Source organism: Protopterus annectens, chromosome 3.part1 (assembly GCF_019279795.1).
Source record: "Protopterus annectens isolate FY-2018-M chromosome 3.part1, PAN1.0, whole genome shotgun sequence".
NCBI lineage: Eukaryota > Metazoa > Chordata > Ceratodontiformes > Protopteridae > Protopterus > Protopterus annectens.
Window position 1 is genome coordinate 1391189815 of NC_056732.1, and position 21305 is coordinate 1391211119.

Sequence of the window (21305 nt, forward strand, 5' to 3'; positions counted from 1 at the left end):
CAGTTATTGTAGAGTTTCTATGTTATTATTGATCAGGTCCATGATATTTCTCTCCATGGCCTTGCAGATAAGACTGGTCAAGCTTATGTGTTTGCAGTTCCCTGAGTCAGTTGAAGCCCACCCCCCTTCTGCAGAGGTACAACTGTTGCAGTCCTCTATTTCTCTGGGACAAATCCTGTCTGGAGGCTGTGGTAAAAGAAGGTATCTAGTGTCCGAGATATATTCTGTTTTAAGCTATTTAAGAAACATCCTGGAATTTTATTGGGACCCATGGAGGCTGTGTTTTTGGCTTTAGTGAACACAGTGAGGACCATTTCCCTTGTAATGGCTGGTAGGGGGATGGTTGCAGGAATTTCTCTGAGTATGGTAGGAGGTGATTGGGGGGGGGGGGTTGAACTGAACTTGTTGGCCAGCAGGTATGATATAGTTTCAGGCTGAGTCTAAGTCTTGCCATTCATGATTAACTTGGCACATTGCTGAGCATTTCCCCTGAGGTTATGAACATAATTAAAAAGCCTTATGGTTGTCTTTCACCTGGGAGGCTATCTTTGCCTCATAGTCTACTTTGGCAAATTTAACCAGCTCTCTAATTTGTTCATTTGGACTGGTGAGTGTCTTTTTGCACTGTTTTGTCTGCTCCTCTTGGCTTTGGAGAGAATTTTTGTCCTTTTGTTGAATAGCGTAGTTATGTTAAGCGTCCACCAGAGTGGTTTATTTTTGCCAGTAATCATAGGTTTGTTTGGGACAGGTACTGCTTCCTCTATGCAACTATGAATGTGATTGTATAGTGCTTTCATGTACAGCTCAGAGCAGGCCTCAGTGTCATCTGGGTTCAGAGGGGTTTGGAAGTTTAATAAACCATCGCTTAGTTTGTGGCAAATGGCCTTAGCAAAGTTCTTAGCAGGTTTGGTGTTTGATGGGGGTTCTAGGTTAGCTTTAATACTAAAGGAGATCATTTTTTGGTGGGAGCAGCATCCCACCATATTCGTGAGAACTAGGTCTAGGATATTTGTACTTCTTGTTGGGGAGCTAACTAATTTCTCCAGGGTGTTTGTGTTGATGAAGTCCAAAAACCTCTGAGCAAGTGAATTATGGATCGGATAAGTCTACCAGTTTATAGAGGGGTAATTGAAGTCACCCATAATTATGGTGTTATGCTTAATGTTAAGAGATTTCAGTAGGTTTAGGTAGGCTGTGTGGTTTTCCAAACTCATATTATGGGACCTGCAGCTAGCAAGGCTATGGAAGTGGGTCACAACTTTTGTTAGTTGGGCATGTAGCAGCTCATGCCAGTCATGTTGTTGGACCAGTCTAGCAGTGTACTTGTCTTTTATGAACACTGAGAAATCTCATCCCTTTGTTTTATCCTGAGGGGTATCAAATTTTATGAAAGGCATTGTAGTCTTTGATAGCCAGGGTGCTTTCTGTGGTTCTGAACCATGTTTCTTTGACTACACATAAGTCTGCATTCTTCATGGTGAAGAGTCCTTCCAGGGAGTGCAGTTTTTTATTTAAAATCCTAGCATTGAGCACCAGTACCTTTGTAGTTGTGAGTGATTTTTGTAAAGTTGGAAAGCTTAACAACTTGGCACAGCTGTTGGAGGGTTTAACAACTTGGCATGGCGCATACATGAAGTGACACTGGATAAAACATATAAAATATCTTCAGCTGAGGATGGCCACTTAGAAGAAATTACATATATTTCAGGATTAAGAACAGTTTAAAATTATGTCTGTGACAAGCAAAATTGTGCCAAAAGACAAACATTCAGTATCACAGGCATGGGGATTTTAGAATCGGCAATATTAAGCTAGTTGTATATGTAAGAGTATTAACAATATAAGCTACCTAAATTGCTATGACAGAAAATCAGTGTTTCCTAAAATTATAGGAGATTGGCACTATCCAGACAGCAGACACTACATTAAGCTAAAGTAAGTTATGCATAGAAATCCACATTCAATGGAAGTTTGTTATGCATTTTGTACGAGTACAAACTACATGTATAAAAGTAAACTGCCATATTTTGTACCATATGGCATTTATACTACTGGCAATTTTAAATCAGATTGGCTGTTGGCATGCATTCAGTCATAAAAAGATATTACAAAGAAAATGGATACAATTTGAAAGGTAAGAAAAAACTTTGTGAATAACTGCAAGTTCTTGTCATATGGCTTTAAGAGAGTATCGTATATTGTACCTATCAGGGTAATACTGGTTACTAAGGAGTAATTATTCCTTTCCTCACAAATCGTGCTGGTTAAATACTTTTACTAGGTCAAAGTTCCACTGATCATAAAATCTGGGTTACATGCTACCAGTTGCATTCTATCAGTCCATATAGTTCTGTATTGTTTAATAACACATTTAAATTTTAAATTAGTTTAATCAAAATCTTATTAGGTATACACATACCCGTAGTTGCATACATAATGAACAGTATGGTTTGGCATAATGATTAAGTTGTTTACCTCATGGACAAGTGAGAGGTACAGGGTTTGATTCTAACCAAGAGAAACTGGCTAGACTTAAAAATGTTCCCCAAGGGCAGCTAGTCTGGCATTTACTTATAAACCTATCAGTAGAACAAGGAGGTATGTATCAGAATTATTGGTACCATTAGCTTATATTTTCCCACACAGAGGCCTGTTCACGTCATCTGTAATTAATGACTTTGTAACTTTTATAAACTAAGTCATTTGGAAGTATAGATGTCACTTAACTTTAAGACTTCATAACATTAAGGAGAGGCAGACTCTTGTAGGCAAAATGATATGTTTTTTCTCTCCATAAGCATTTGTGAAGATGATTCTGAACTGACTTTAGTTTGTATTTATATATTTTCTTGAATGAATTGCTGATAATGAGTGTAAATATACTGTCTGTGGTACTCGATTTTGTAACTACTGCTGAGTGTAAAAATAAGTCTTTTCAAATGAGGAATTTCCTCCTTGCTTCTGGTGCAATGACCTCACTGTGGATTTTACTAAATGAGGAATGTAGGGGTGAACCCAATGATATTGATCGAGGAGGGCTTTTTTCCATATTGGATTTAAAATCTACTGCACTCTCATTTTTTTACTTCAGCTTCATTTTTTTTAAATTAGAGTGGATTTTGATCAACAGATGTGATTAGGGAAGATCATCACTTTGACCAAGACTTGAAGTAATGAGAAACAGGGGTACTGCATTCACTGGGCTTATCGCTTGTTTATGTGCTCTTTAAATTTCTACTATAGCTTGCTTACATTTTTCTGTACAAAAACATCACAGTACAAGAAAAATGTTATATAAAGGTATTAAATCTTTCAAACTGAGGGACTTTTTTATTTAGATTTACAATATAATTAGATACTGATAAAATTTGTTTGTAACATCTAAAACTGTTGGAACAGTCTACAAGAGATTGGAGAAGGCTTATAAGACATCAGTAGCAAATGGCATATCAAGCATTGTACTACAGAGTTTACATCGCTTGGAAATTACAGAATATATTATGTAGGAAAACAACTCTACAAATTAAAGGAAAAGAAAAAAAGGCCTTAAAACGAATTTGGGTAGATGGACTGTTCAGTAAAAATAATAAGGAATTTAAATTTATTTTGCATAATCTTCTTGAGAAATGGCATATAAACTCTAATGGATACCTCTGATGCCTCCAGCACCGTGGCTGTGATTTATTTATTGTTATCACTCTCAGATACCTTTTAATTCTTTATGCAAATGACATGGTCATCTACATGTCAAACAAATCCAACTCTGTTATACAAACTCAACTCCAAGATGACCTCCAAACCCTCAAACAATGGATACTGGATCAGAAACTTACACTCAATCCATCTAAAACAAAAGCAGTGCTATTTGGAACCAACCAAAAAAAAAATAAATAAATAACCAAAGCACCCACCTAATTTTAAAGATGTTAAAAATACCACCATAGAAACTACCACATTCTTTGGTCTAGCCAAATGCCAAGGTATTCAATATCTTAGCTTTCAGCTACCTATTCAAAGCCCACAGAAAACATCAATACTATACAGTTCAAGGCAAACAGGCTATCTCCTCTTTTGACCAAGCCAGCCAAAGGTGCCATAGGCAAATGAATACTCATATTTCAACTCAAATACAGACTACCCATTATTATAGCTGGAGCCTAAAAGAACACTATCACCTTGCAAACAATATCCAATAAAATCTGCTGGTTCATTAATAACTCCCTCAAAATGAATTCTTCTTCTTCTTTCAGCTTTTCCTGGTTAGGGGTCGCCACAGCAGATCATCTGTCTGCTCATGATTGGCAGTGGAGTTTTACTGTGTTGAGTTGCCAGCCCAGCGCCCAACCTTCCACAGAAGACACAGACATGCACACACTCACACCTAGGGCCAATTTAGAGTGTCCAATCTACCTACTGCATGTCTTTGGGAGGAAACCAGAGCACCCGGAGGAAACCCACGAGACCACATGGAGGACATGCAGACTCCACACAGAAGGCACCCCAGGTGAGAATCAAACCGGAGGACCTCTTGCTGTGAGGTAGAAATGCTAACCGCTGCACCACCGTGGCCGCCCAACTCCCCCAATAATGAATACCACTGCCTAACTCTCACCAAAGTTAAATGGCTCCTAGTACATTTGACAGCCAACCTCCTACTAGGCTCACCATTTCACAAAGCCCTTTCTCCTGAGACATTGACCCTTCTGACTGACAATATTTTCACCAAAACCCCCACATATAATCTCAGGGGTATTTCTCAGTCTCAACCCTCCCTACTAATTCTAAAAACTAAACTTTATTGCACTGACCATGCATTCTCCGTCCTAGCACCTAAACTATTGGACTCCATTCCTGTTTCAATCTGAGATGTCTAAAACTACTTGGAATTCATACAACAGCTCAAGGAGCACCTCCTCACCCAAGCAATGTGCAGCTGCACTCACTCCGGTCATGTTACGTGAATGCTGCAGTTTCCTCATGCACCCATTTATCTCTGTTTCATCCTTCCTTATATTATCTTGTCATACCCTTGCTTACTGCCTCTCATTCATCCTACTTTCCTCTACTCTTTGCACCTCTCTCACCTTTTGTCTCCTTTCTGCTCCTCTCCCGTCTCATGTCTCTCTCACCTTTTCTTTGTTTTCTCCACATGGTATAATTTCTTGTATTCTCACTTGCCTCTTCTAATGTCTTCATACCTCTTTGTATAATGATATGCTTTTATCCCTGTATCATAAGCCATCTTATAGCTAAATCTTATCCATAAAGCTCTGCTAAGTATAATTCCATCTTTCTATCAATGTTTTCATATTAACTGCTTAATGAAGTAAATGTTGTTGTATATTCTTACATCTGTAAATACAAGTATGTATGTATGTATATATATATATATGTTTGTTTTTTAGTAAATCCTTGTATCTGTAAAAATATTTTGTTCATTTCTCATGTGATCCTGTTCACCCGCCTGTGCCTGCAAATGGTTCATTGAGATCAGTACACTACCTTGGTAAACAAATATAAATAAATAAATAAATTTAACTCAGATTATTAATTTAATATGAGCTCAGAAGTTAGAGTATTACTCAGAGAATATTTTATTTACATGAAAACTGAGTGAGAGGGGGAGATGAATGTGATTTGATCACCCCTCAATATGTGGCCTAATATGGAAGATAATATCTTGATAAACGCATTCATAACAGCAATTATTCTACCAGATTCAATGCAAGCTGTATCTGCTCTGATCATACATTGGATAGCTTGTATATCATCGATTCCATGTTGAATAATCCAACTGTGGAGTCCCTAGGTGTGGTTGATAAGTTGACTGGCAGTGGAAACGTTTTTGAATCCATATGATAAACAGGAAAGTCCACCGACTGATACAAATTATAAAAAACAGTACTGTGCAGTCACTGAAATCATTGTAGAGAATATCAGTATTGTACATACAGAAGGAGAACATTCGAGGCATACACTAGCAAGTGCACAGGTGTGTTCTATAATGTTTTTCCCATGTCTGTGCAGTGCTCAAATACGTTACAATGCACTTGGTAAATGTACCTATCTCTGTGGCACAAGGTGACTTGAGCTTAGAGAAAGAGACCATATAAGGCAGGTTTTGAAACCAGTTTACAGATATTTTCATTGGATGGAAGATCAAAAATTCACCCCCTGGTCTAACCCCCATGTCACTGATGGACAGAGGTCAACAATAAGTAAATTAATGCCCAACTAACATTCCTCCATATAACCCATCGCTACCTCCTTACTAACATATCCCACCAAATAGATGTCCAAGGTACTCAAGGATAAAAGTGAGTTGAGTTGCATGGTTAGGCGTATAAAGACTCCAGGTGTCATTAGCCTAGTATGAACCTATGAATCTATAATGTGTTTACACTGCAAGTATAGGTTAGTTGTTTTCATATTGATAGTCAAGCTTTGTGTCACTGTATTTGTTAGCCTGCTCATTATAATTTAAAAAAATAAGACGCTACTTTTTTCCAGAAATACTTCGTAGAACTCAACAAAAAAACTTATATATTATTTATTTATTTATTTATTTTACATTTGTTTACCGGGCTAGTCTAACTGGATACATGTCCATTTTCAGTAGAGGCCCAGGGAGATAAGCTCCTAGAGCTTGAACTTAAGCTAGAGATTATATATATATATGGGATCCGGACACATGCTCGACTAGCAAATGTCCGAATCACAAAACATCGAACACATATACACAAAAGCTCTTAACATCGACAAGCACTTCCGTGTTTGTGTGCCTGTTTTGTAGATTGGACTACAGTGCGGGTAAGGGAAAATTCCCTTTTCCCCACTGTAGTGCAATCTCGGAGTGAGAATAATAAAGTAGGTGGGTGTGGGGGGTGCAGAAACGTAGATTTTTTTTTTTGAACTACACATACACAGAAGCGCTTTTCAATGTTAAGCGCTTTCGTGCATGTGTGTTCGATGTTTTGTGATTCGGACATATGCTAGTCGAGTATGTGTCCTAGACCCATACATATATATATATATTATATGTATATATATATATATATATAAATATATATATATATATATATATATATATATATATATATATATATATATATATATATATATACACACACACACACACACACACACACACACACACACACACACACACACACACACACACACACACACACACACACACACACACACACACACACACACACACACACACACACACACACACACACGCATAGAGAGAGAGAGATAGTTATATACCATGCATCTGGAGCATTTCTCCGCAGGCCTCTGCTGAAAATTGGCTTTGTCCCAAGTCGGACTTTCCCTGTTAACAAATGTTAAATATATAAATAAAATAAAATAATGTTGTACCAGTTTTCTGGAATATTATGTTGGTTAAATGAACTTGGAACTAGATGCAATGCTTTCTCAGTAGAAACCACCACATAATTAGAATAAACGTTCATTTTAAACTAGTTTATAAGTGTCATAGTATTGTGCTTCTCATGAACTATAAAGTCAGTTCAGCCCTGAAGGTACATCTCTAGGTGAGTAACGTAGTATGATAGAGGGATGCTATTTTTCCCACTCAGACAGAACAAATGCACAATTAGTCTAATAATGTTCACAGGTTCATAGCTTCATAGGTAGGTACTAGGCTATTGGCCCTAGGGACTATACAAGCCTAGCCAAAAAGGTACCCTGTCTTTCGCCACCCATGAAAATTATTTTCCTGTGCCCCTGTCAAGTAGAACCACAGAAGTGATCCCCGGGGTGAATTTCCTATTACCCATCCAATCATCAAGATTTTTCTTGAAGTACATCCGAAGTAATTAATTACTTTATTTACTTATGAGCTTCTCCAGCTGAATTTTCTTGGCTTTATCAAAAAGTTGTTCTAGATAGCTCTCAAATATTGTAGTGGCAGATTGTATGCACATTTATTTTCACCCCTGGACTATTTAGTTATTGGCTCTTGCTAATGTTGTGTCTTTTGGCTTTTCCCGATTAGGGGTCGCCACAGCAGAACTCTGGTCTGCTAATGATTGGCAGTAGATTTTTACGTGCTGGCTTGCCGGGCCTAACGCACAACCTTCAACGAAGGAACGCCCATTCACGCATGTCGCCACATAGAAGACGCTCTAACTGAGAATCGAACGGGCAACGTCTAACTTAATAAAAAGTCATTTTAAAGTACATCTAAGGGCAGCTTACTTGTCATCAAGGAATACAGTATCAGCATCAAGTCTTCCTAGTAATTACTCAGGAAGTCATACACTTATGACAAGTCATAGCACTTTACAAAAAATCTTTTCAGGTCTCATGATGCCTTGATGTCATATGGATCAAAGCAGAATAAAAATAGGTTAATAAGGACCACTGAGTAATTTAAAGAACGGGATTAAATAAACTACTTGGAGAGAACTGGATAATTAGTGCTTGATCAAGTACTGAAAAAATGTGGAGAATTTAGTAGTTGAATAAAATACTACAATTGCATCTGTAAGATCATACATACAAAAAGTGCCTAACACAGCAAAGTGTGATAGTTTATAAGTAAAAAACAACAAGGGCAACTAAACAGTATGGGTTTCCAATTTCCATGTAAAATATTCCCTTTGTTAAATTTTTTTAACATCTTGATAATCATTGTGAGAACATGGTTATGACTCTGCAGACCTCTGCTCACACCACCACAGCCTGTGGCATGCCATACCTCCACTGACACCGACCTTCTTAAAAAGTGTGTTAAATGTCCTTCAGAACTGATATGATACACAAAAGCACATTTACTTTTATATTCCACTCCTCTGCACCTCTTCCCACCTGTGTAAATAATTATAACTGTGCCCTGCCCTTTGTACATTGTTACCTTGGTTGCATGTGTCTGATGCACAACATGACCAAGCTATGCATGAATACACACAGTCTGGTATGATCTGAAGGTATGTGTAGTCTGATGCCTCTTTGCCAGTATCGTGACATACTGCACCTGCCACGGTCTGCAATAATCACTCCATACAGCAGACTCCCACACTCACTCCTCATCTAACCCAGCTTCTACTGCCTGATGAGTTCTGTCTGCTGCCCTGCAAGTGCCCAACCGGTTGTAACTGCTTCTGAAGTATGATATTGTGTAACATTGCACACATTGACAATATTTTTGCACATATGGTAGGGTCATACCACAGGACATCATCAAATGAATGCAAACAGTGAAAACATGCCTTTAATAGCCCAAACACATACTCAGTAATATTTCTTGCTTATGATTGGGCACAGTTGTTCCCATGGCTGTTTTATTTTGTGGATTTCCAAATGGTGTCATGTGTCAGGGTTTCAGGTCATATCTGGTATCAACAACAAGATAGCTCAGTAGGAAGACACTCATACACTATTGGTACAGGTCATAGATGTGCCTTATGTTGGACCCGTGATAACTGCCTGGGTGGCCTGCATACACATTGTAGATTATACCCTATGTATTTCAGACAAGCTGGCAGTTGATGAACTCATACCCTTTTGCAGTTTACACACCTCCTTCCCAATTCACCAGGTGGATATAGTCTTTGCCCCCCAGTACCTCAGAGAAATGGACTTTATCATAGAAATCCCTCATGGTATGTTTCCTCTGGAGTATGTGGGAACCACACATACTCCACATATTCTGCAGCATGGGCATAATAAACTGATGGAGTATTTTTGAAGGAGATGCCTGAGATACTGTAGCCGTGTCTGCAGGAGGTCATTGAAAGGCCCCTGTAGCTAATATACATTAAACGACACGTACCTTAGTATTCACTGAGATAGGTATTCCCTGACTCCTATGCGGCTGCAGATGAGGCCGACACATTCCACACTTTCTTGAATAGTGTCACATTCTCTATACAGCACTGGTCCATGATGTTTACATTATGGAGTTCATGAAACATTAAGCACATTTGTATGACCTGTTGCCTCCAGGGGCAACACTGGACATCGTCAGGCAAAACAGTAACAATAACAGCATCTTGCAGATACACATTTCCAAATGAGATGGCAACTCCCATCATTACTAAGCAATTTCCATAATCTGAACATGAACATTCAACCAAGTTCAAATATGATGCAAGTGCAACCCCATTGCATGTCATGTATACATTTCTGACTCACTCTACCTTCTTGCTGTGCCTCATTAGCATACTCAGAGAGGCTTGTTTTCATAATGTTGCTCATTACCATGTCATTTTATGGCCATTAGCATATACCATGCTCAGCCATGCTGCTTGACCTGGCCATATCACGGAGACTGAATCGCACACCCTTTGAGCATGCCCACTCATCATGAAAATTCACTTATCATGATGTGGAAATGTTTTATGAATCCCAGACAAGAACAAGTACTTCTCCACAGCAGAGGCACCCTAATTGATTTGAAGAGTGAGACTAATGTCTGCTAATTTCATAATGGCAAGGGATCTGAAGTATTATTATACTGAAATATCAATTTGAGGAAGATATCACAGCAAAACTATACTTTGAAGATACACAGCAAAAAGCAAAGGAGGCACTAGAACACAGCAGTTAAAATCCAAGATTTATTCCGAACAAACAGGTGAGCGCTTTCGCAGCCAAAGCCACTTCATCATCATGTTTTGCTATACTTTGAAGATACCTTGGGGCTTACATTGAAATCTGATGTGATTCATCCCCATTTGTCAGCCTGCTGAAAACTGAATGATGACAAAAATCCGTTTCTTGACTATAACTTTGCCAGACTTGATTTGTACTAAATTATGAGTGTTAAACTGCTATGTTCTCATCTGATTTCAGAGTTAGGTTCTGATGAATAAATATGATAGCAGATAATACAAAGGCTATGAGAGCAAAGAATTAATTTCAATGGAATACACTGTAAACTGATTGCATACAGTTCCTGTGAATATTATATGTACACATACTAACTGAGATACTTACAATGTTTTTTTTTCTATTTTCTCACAGAATCACTTGAAATTATTACAGAAATGCTACCTTCATTTATTAGGATTGGACAAAACATCACTCTCACTTGTATATTTGAAAGTACGATTCACATAGAACTTCGGTATCTTTATGTAAAGTGGAGTCGAGAAGGACAAGTTGTCATTACTTTCCACAGTGGCCATATTGAAGTGAACAGGACTGGAGCAAAGCTGTTCACTTCAGTTTTGGAGGCGGGGAATGCATCCCTGTTTTTACCAGATGTTGGGATTGCAGATGAAGGAGAATATCAATGCTATGTGTTCGCACCATCAAGTGACAAGACGGCGTCACTTAAACTCCAAGTGGCAGGTTGGTGTTTAGTGAGTATGAGAAAGTAAATGTTTTTAGAAATTACTCCATATTTCATATAGTGTTGTTGCAAGATATGGGTGAGTTTAGTACCACTTTGAAGGTGAATACAGTCTGTAAAAATGTATGAGTATGCAGTTTAAACTTGAAATGCATATTCCTTCATTTATTTTGATTGTTATTTTATCTTTTTCAAAGTTGTGGGAGGAGCCATCATATAACCTGGTCATTAATAGGTATTAGAAAAAAACACACATCTACAATCAATTTTATCAGAATATCATTGAGGTATGAAAGAATTAGAGAGATGTTTCAAAAACTCACAAAGACACAGGGAAGAAATGCAAGGTCCACGATCAGTGCATGGTAGATGGGAACTGAACCACAGAATCAGGCCCTTTGAGACAGAAATGTTGCCTACTGCACCATTGTGCTGACCAGAAATAAGTACTAGAATGTTATAAATATTACTACTTACTTTTAAACACCATTCCTCAGTTATAATTAACTAGTGATAGACACAGGGCACATTTTACCATTCAGACTGCAGGATTTTGTACTACTAGTATCATTGTAACGATCATTAGGCTACATCATTCTGACATGCAGGATCTGAACGATGCAGTTTTATTCAATGCGAATGTTCAGAAAATGAACATTGCAAAAATGAGTAACTAACTCCAGTGGATGATCAGCACATTAAAATACATCAAAGTAGACAACACAGAACAGTAATTACTCTGTCAGTCAAACTGACAGGCATTTTCTTGCAGAAATAAACAATAAAAAACATTACTACTGCCAATAAAACTGAATTACAGTTTTCATGCAAAAAACTTAATACATAATATGGTTGTAAATAACCTTCTAGAAAATCAGACACCAGTACACTGCTTTCCCCTACATTCTTATCTCATTACGCTGCTCTTGTATAACTGTTTGCATCCATGTCCTATATCTAGCATATATACCATATATTTAGTCTAACAATATTTGAATCCTGTGAATGCTGCATTCCAGACCCATCATGCATATATCAATGCCTATTTTTTTGCATCACTGTTCAGCACTCTACAGGTAATTTTGCTTTTCCATATGCAGTCTATTAATATTATGTTCCCAAATCCCACCAATTTGCTATCTGTAGTACATGTGCATTTTCCATATTTGACTATTTATGAAATTGCCAATTTCCTACATCTGTTTACATGTCAAAGTCATGCGGTGTAGAAGAACATACCAATTACTAGAATAAAATATAAGCACACCCCATGGCTAATGTTTTGGTTGTATTCAGTGCTATCCTAGCACAGATGCACTCTTCATATTGACTTTTTTTTGCACTTTTACAGGGTATATAACAGCGCTGCTACTGTATTTTTGAATTATTTATTGTATTTTTACGCACATTTTCATTGTAAAGTGCCATTGCTTTTCACTGACCTTGCTGCTGGTTTCTCTGTGTTGTAGACATTTTAAAAGCATGTGTTTCTAGCTAGTTTGTTTGTATGTTTGAATTCACTTTGGGCTAACTGTAGTGTGGTTTTACATTAAGAAGGTTTGGGATTGCATTTCCGGTGGCAGTAGAAGGTAGCTTGGCTTGTCTGTGCTGGTAATCACACAGGAAGGCCTTAAGTGAGACTTCTTGATTGGCCAGAGGGCTATTTGCTTTGCTTAATCAATTTTCTCTGCCTGCATAAATTTGGCATGCTTGCACAGCTCTTGGTTCATTTCTACAGAGCTCACAAACACTTGGTGTGCATGCCACTGTTTCTTGAGTGTTTGGCTTGTATCCAGTGCCATCCTAATGCAGATAAGTATTTTAAACTTATTTTTCCACTTTTATTAGATATTTAAGAGTACTGCAGCTGTATTTTCAAATTATCTATTTATTCTTCTGCACTTTAGTACTGTAAAATGCCATTGCTTTTCAATGACATTGCTGCTGGTTTGTAGTTATTTTAAAAGTGAGTTTCTAGATAGTTTGTTGGATTGCCCTGTTTGAATTTACTTAGGGCTAACTAAGTGTGGTTTTAGATTATGAAGGCCTGGGACTATATGTCTAATGGTATAGAAGAAGGTATCCTGGTTTGTCAGAGCTGGGACTTACATAGGAAGGATTTAAGAGAGACTTCCTGATTGGTCATAGGGTTAATTTGCCTTGTTTTTTCAGTTTTCAGTACTTCTATTTATTCATCACATTGCACAGATCTTAACATATTTCCACAGAGCTCACATACCTTAGGGTCCACACCACTGTTTCCCGAGTATCTGGTGTGTATCCAGTGCCACCCTAGCACAAAAGTACTTTAAATTGATTTTGGCACTTTTATAAGTTATTTAAAAGTACTGCTCCTGTATTTTCAAATCTCTCTTCTCACTAACCTATCCTTTTCCCAATCAGCTACTGGCCTCCAACAATCAGTTGTCTGGTGTAATGAACTATCTCCTCAACTTTTTGTAACACTCAGAGTTCCCCAAGGCTCCATCCTTGGTCCCCTACTATTGTCACTCTTCACCAATGATCTAATCACAGCCACCAAGCATGCTTCTCTTATACAGTATTCAGATGACTCCACCCTCATCTGCTCAGCCCCAACTATACCTGAACTTCACAAGATCACACAGGAAGCCTTTTCATTTGTAGAAAGCTGGGTATCTAATGCCCAGTTATTACTCAACCCGAGCAAGACTAAACTCCTTATCTTCCAACCCACTAAATCTAGCCCAATTATCCCCCACTTTAATATTCTAGCCAAAGACAATACCATCATCTCCCCAACAGAACACACTAAACTACTTGGTGTTGAGATTAATAACAGTCTCAGATTTGACACTCACATTTCTCTTACCATAAAAAAGGTTTACAAAAAACTAAGTGCATTGTACAGAAACAAACAATTCTTCACCAAAGCAGCCAGAATTTCTGCTGACAATTCCCACCTAATATCCACTTTACTCTACGCCTCTCCTATACTTACCTACCTTAGACAAACAGACCTAAACAAGCTCAAGTCTTGCTACAATAAAATTGTTAAATTTGCCACTGGTGCATCTTATCACAGCCACCATTGTATCTCATTTAGAGAACTTGTCTGGCTTGAACTCCCTCAACTTCTTCATCTCAATCAACTCTCTCTTGCCCACAAGTTAGTAAACTATCCTCTTAAAGTCCCATCCCTTCAAAACCTTCTCCAGCCCTACTGCTCTACTAGACCACTACACACCAGCAGCAAAAATCTACTTCTAGTGACCAAACCCAAGAAATCAGCAAAAGAAGCACTATTCTCCAGCAACATATTCAGATTATGAAACAATCTCTCCCTCCCTCTATAACCACACTACCTTCTTGCAATCACTTCAAGACTGCACTAAAAACTCATTTAAAAAAGTCCCTGGCTATGCCCATGCACCAATCCCGACTAGTAACACTCATTTTTAAATCCCCTTCCTCTCCCCTCCCCTAGCCACCCTGCCTCACACCATTTGATCATTGCATTCCTTCCTCTGCAGGCTCTGGCTCACCCTTTACCCTCCCCTTCCCTCCTCACTCAATCTCTCAGACCTGTTATAACATGCTAAACTACCTCACTTCATCTCAACTCCAAATACATATCTAACTGACTTACACCTAGCTTCCTCTCACCACCACGAATACTACTCACTGTCTCCTCTCTTACTCCTCTATCTTCCCCTTCCATCCCATTAGCCCTTCTAGCTTGTTCCACCTTCATGTGGAACATCTGCTTTATCTGTTTGAGTTTAGTGCAATATTTGTATATAAGATTTAGGTTTATGAGTTTAGAACAGTATCCATTTGAGCTTAGTACAATCTGTATATATATCCTACCTTTATTCCTAGCCTTAGCTAGATATTGGTATATCTGTTCATTACTATATTTCATATTGTGTGTATAGCTAATGTTTGCTGCAATATGTATTATTTGCTATTGTATGTACATTCAATTGTTCATGTACTCTGCTGCTCATTTATTCTGTGGAGCTTTTCTTCCTGGGCTTCTGCTGAAAAAGGACTTGTGTCCAGTTGGAATTTCCTAGTAAACAAATGTAAATAAATATTTATTTTGTTTTCTGCACGTTCTCAGTGTAAAGTGTCGTTGCTTTTCCCTGACCTTGCTGCTATTTTCTCTGCTGATCTCAGCAAAACTTAAGTTGAATATTTCACTGTATATTGCACTTTTGAAATGCCTTTTTACCATATCACTGCTTATTTGAACTGCTTTTTCTTTCCTGAAATTGTTGCACTTTGTTTGCTGTAGAATAGACTAGATTCAGACCTGTTGAATCTAGCTCTGTTTGTATAACCTGAGCACTAAAACAGGCCATCTTTTGTTGGACAGGGTTCCCCTGCACCCTAGTGGCAGGAGTGTGGAGTTAGAACTCATCTGATTGAAGGTTGCTGAAACAGGGTTCAGTTTTGAGTTTTTTTACTGGTTAATATATTTAGATCAGTTTCTGCTCATTTGCTACATAGCACCTGGTTTGTGCATGGTGATTATAGACGCAAACACTTTTGTTTGCAAATTTTCCCTTAGTACTCTGCTGGTGCTCCATTGGTGAGTTCTTGTGATTGTCCCTCACTGACAGGTGATCCATTCAGTGAAGCTCCTGATGTACCGACACAGATCCTACCCACTAGCCCATCCTATTTTTTCTCCACTTCTTCTGTCCTCTACTTTACTTGGTCTTTCCTGTTCCCTTCCTGTTTTCTGACCACATCAACTTACCTAGCATTATGGATGGACAATTTCCCACAGATTCTCCTGCCACCCTTGTTGGCATGGGCATCCTGAGGCAATGTAGCAATTGGCTCATGTACACTGACAAACCCACTTCTTCTAGTCCACACAAATTCATTATGTGAGCGATGCATCTACATCAAGAACCTAGAATCCAGGCTCTCTCACTCACCAGTCAGTTCATCTGATACAAATGCATGTTGTCAGCATGCACACCTCACCTCCTGCACCTACCAAACCAACACATAAACCTACATATGCTGAGGTCCTTACAAGAAACTTATCTAAACATCAGAGATGTCCCAAACACAAGCATGCTTCACATAATACATCCTCTGCAGAACATAGTGCACATAATATATCACACACCAGCATCTCACCAGTCAAGCCACTAAGGAGTAACACAAAAACATCTTAGTCATAGGTGACTCAATTGTGAGACACACAGATGTCCCTCTATTGGGCTGGATAAGGAAAAGGTCATGGTCAGCTGTCTATCAGGTGCCAGGATCCTCCACATCAAAGACGCACTCAGGTCTGTCAACAACAGGCACTGTTATGACTCCATCATAGTTCATGTTGGTGTGAATGACTTGAGATGTACCTCACTGGACTATATGAAGAGAGGCATGACTGAGCTCTGATTATGTATCCCAGGCTGGTATATCCTTAGCCTTAAGCAGCATTTTACCTTTGCCTAGGATGATACCTCAATACAAACAAAAAATGATTGACTTCAACAATTGGATTAGTTTTTGGTGTCATTCAAAGGGGATCCAGTATCTTTCAGCCTGGGATGACATGGTTGACAGACCTCAATGCTTTGCCAGAGATGGTCTTCATCTGTCACCCCTGGGATTTCAGTTACTGGCTAAAGCTCTTGCCATCCCCATAGTGCTTTTTTAGGCAGTGTCACAAGAACAAAGTTCCTGATGTAAAAATACCTTTAAAAACAACCTCAAGGTTATGCTGATAAATGCTAGGAGTCTAAACCAGAAACTGCACTTACTGGAAGCAGTCCTCGCTCTGGAAGATGCTGACATTTGTGGAGTCACTGAGACCTGGTTTAAGGCTGTGGAAAACACTCCAGCTATACCAGGTTACATTTCCTTCCACACATTCAGACCACAAACTGAAGGCGAGAACTAAAGGAGGTGGTGTATCAATATTCATTAAAGTTAAATGCACCACTAGATTACTTAAACAGCACTATTCACTTGAATTACTTCAGGTGCAACTGACTGTAGGTAAGACCCCTCTTCAGGTCATCACCAGATATAGGACTCCTCCATGAATCAGGACATCCACTTAGCCTACTAGGATCTAGTTGAGTCAATCAAGATACAACCAAACACCTTCGCTTTGGGTGACTTTAATTACCCATCCATAGACTGGGTAAATTATGCATGTTCTAACTCACTTGCCCAAAAGTTCCTGGACTTTGTTAACTCCAGTGCCCTGATCCATCTGTTTGACATACCCACATGGGGCTCAAACATGCTGGACCTAGTGCTCACCAACATGGGGGACCACTGCACCACCCCCAGTGTGTGGTCATCCTTGGTGAGATCTGAACACAAATCAGTCTCGTTAGAAGTAACTATAACACAAGACCCGCCACCTTAGCACCAACTAAACTAAAACACTTCTCCAAGGCCAATTACAGCCTCTGACATGATGGCATAAATAGCTTCATAGCCCCTCCCCCCACTGATGGAACAGACACCTATGCTGAGTTATACTCCAATGCTTTATACAAGCACCTGCACAATTCTATTGACTCTGCCAAACCAAAACCAAAGCAAGATCTTCAAAAAAAAAACAAACCTGCCTGGTAGACAACTGCCATTAAAAGGCTATACAATAGGAAAAAGAAATTGCTGTCTAAGAGTTGGAAGGAACTGTCTCAAAACTAGAAACACTCCCTCCTCAACTTAAACAAGCAAATAAGACTCCTAGTGAAGTCTTCCAAAGCTAACTATGAATCCGAATTAGCTTCCCTAACTAAGGATAACCACAAGGCATTCTTTAGTTACATCTGTACCCTCAAAAGTAAAGCCCAGATTTGCGCAGAACTTATAGTTAATGGTACTATCTATATATATATATATATATATATATATATATATATATATATATATATATATATATATATATAAAAACCTGTGGATATAGCAAACCTGCTGGCTGACAGGTTTAGTGAAAACTTCACTCCCCTGTCCCCACTGCATGTACCCCAAAGCATCCCTAACACCTGTCCTCACCTAGTATATCTGAGGAGCACATCTTAAATGCCCTATCCAAGGCCAAAAACACAGCCTCTATGGGACCAGACAATATCCAAGGCTGAGTTCTGCATGGGTTAAATCAGGAATTAGCATCACCACTGAGCACGCTTTTCAATCACAGCCTAAGCACTGGCTTCATCCCAGCAGAATGGAAAACAGTTACCGTCAATCCCTTTGCACAAAGGGGGTGCATCCCCAGACCCTGGGAACTATAGACCCATTAGCCTGACCAGCCTTATTATCAAGGCCATGGAATGAATCATCATGGACCTAAGATATAGGAAATCTCCAAATGCTCAACTCCACTCAGTCTGGCCTTGTCAAGGGGAAGTCATGCCTGTTAAACTTGCTGGACTTCTTTCAGACAGTCACCAAAGCCCCAGATGAGGGAAAATCTGTACATACGGCCTATTTAGATGTAGCCAAGGCCTTTAACATTCCCCACTCAGGCATCATTGATAAACTCACCTTGGTAGGTATCAACCCATATATTGTAAGGTGGGTTGCAAACTGGTTGACTGATAGAACCTATATGGTCAAAATAGGGGACTCCACCTCTTCCAGCAGACATGTAACCAGTGGTGTTCCACAAGGATCTGTTCTCAGACCCCTACTGTTTGTAATCTACTTCTCCGAAGTACAGGCTAAAACTAAAGGACTGTGACTGACAAAGATTGCTGATGACTGCAAACTGGAAGTGATCATTGAAACCCCTTGTGATGTCAACATTCTGCAAGAAGATCTTACACAGGCTAATGACGGGTGCCAAAGTCATGGTCTTAAACTAAAAAAATGCATTGCCATCCCCTTCGGCAGGGGTGATACTCCTACATACTGCCACATCAGTAGCAATACCCTAAGCACACAGAGGTGAGAAATCTGGGAACACAGGTTGACAGCAATCTTAACTTCGATCACCATGTCTTCACAGTGGTAAGAAGGGCATTTTATATTGCTCACCTCATAAGTAAGAGCATTGCCTCCAGAAAAAATGAAGTTTTAACCCCCTTGTACTATTCCCTCATCAGGCCAATAATAGAGTACAATGCTGCCTTTGCTATGTTCATTTCCAAACACCTGCAGCAATTGGAGAGACAACAAAGGTTCCTTACATAGAAAATTCATGGTCTTCAAGATCTGTCTTATGTGGTCTTATACAGACTGCTCAGAGGTGACCTCTGCTTGCATATTGAGCAATCTATGACCCAGCTGTAATGGAAATGCTGCACATTCGCAAGTCAAATGGCACACGGGTCTCTCGCTCAAAGGACCCTAACCTGGTATGTGACATCAACAGAACTTGCTGGAGGGACAGATTTGTCTCACAGAGGTTGCCCACCTTTGAAACAAGCTTACTATTTATGTTAAACAAAGCCCCTCATTGGCCCTGTTTAAGCATAATTTGGACAATTGGATGGGCAACCGGAAATTCACTCTGGGCTTCCACATGTGTCCCTCTTAGACAGGGGCAATAGGTGCTGATTTTAGTGTCTGCTTGAACCAGACACCCTTGAGAACACAGGTTGAACTTGACTAGGCTTGTAAGGGCCCTGGGGCTGTTAGTCTGGTAACCTCCTATGATACTATGATCCTATGATTGTTCTGTCTGAAATCACTTTGGTCTGACAGTAGTGCGGATTTACATTAAGAAGGCTCGAGATAGCATTTCTAGTATCAGTAAAAGGAGTCTGGTCTGTTTGAGCTGCGAACCACACAGGAAGGCTTTAAGTGTGACTGCTTGATTGGTCAGAGGGCTATTTGTTTTGTTTAGTCAGTTTTCTTTGTGCATTTCCATGATTCTGCTCATCCTGCAGCAGCACCATTTAGTAGTGACATTTATATATGTAGTCACATAGAACTGAAATTTTCCATATAACCCCCCCCCCAAGATTTCCACAATACTTAGTTACACAAAGACCAACTAGTTTGGGCATTGAAGAGCACCCCTGTCCCAACAGTTTAGTCTTACATAGTTCTGATTGTAGTCTGTACTCTTACATTAACCAAGATGGCCCTCTGTAAAATGCTCCTGTACCACCCCCTTGTAGTACATGAAATAAGGATCCAAGGTCATGGACATGGACTTCCCTGCTATCTCTGCAGCCAACCTAGTGGATATAGGTGTTTTGAGACAATGCAGTAATTGTCTTATATTTACTGATAGGCTGACAGCCACTTAATTCTTAAAATAAACCGATACAGTGTGTCAGAAATGCAGTTACATAATGTCACTGGAGGCAAGGCTGTCACATACAAGCACATGTAATAACAAACAGGTTGTCAGTAATACACACACACACAAACACACAGGCTCCCATACACACACATGTGCCCACACACACACACACACACACACACACACACACACACACACACACACACACACACACACACACACACTATACCCACTTCACATAGCTTTACATAGTATGGACCAGATACGTAGACCCACATATGATGAGGTTCTTAAATGTTATTCCCTAAACCACAAAGACCTCGCTGACATTGCACAAATAAGAACTATCCTCGGTAACCCCAGGAGCATTCTATGTAATCAAACACATGTCCATAGCTCACAGTATCTTAGCTTCTAAGCCCGTAAGGCACACCACCATGCAACCCAATATTTTAGTCATAGAAAGCTCCATCTGAGATACACAGATGTCCTACTCACCAGGTTAAGTAAGGAGAGAGTCACACTCAGATATCTGCCAGGGGCCAGGATCCATCAGGCCATGCACACGCATAGGTAATTGAACCACAAGTACCAGTATGACTCAATCATAGTCCATGTGGATGCAAACAGCCAGAGACTTATCTTCATGGACTACATGAAGAGAGACATGACGGCGCTCTTGGACTATGTGTCCCAGGCTGGTAGGAGACTAGCATTGAGCAGCAGTCTGCATTCTCTAATGGTGATGCTACA

General features: G+C 39.4%; 1 protein-coding gene across 1 annotated transcript in view; it reads left to right on the forward strand.

Moving 5' to 3' along the window:
• The window catches only part of LOC122797787, a 626362-nt gene that overhangs the window by 148202 nt on the left and 456855 nt on the right, over positions 1-21305 (forward strand). Inside the window, exon 3 of the mRNA XM_044066308.1 lies at positions 10999-11328. Coding sequence (XP_043922243.1) covers positions 10999-11328 — 330 coding nt within the window. The remainder of the gene's footprint in view (positions 1-10998; positions 11329-21305) is intronic.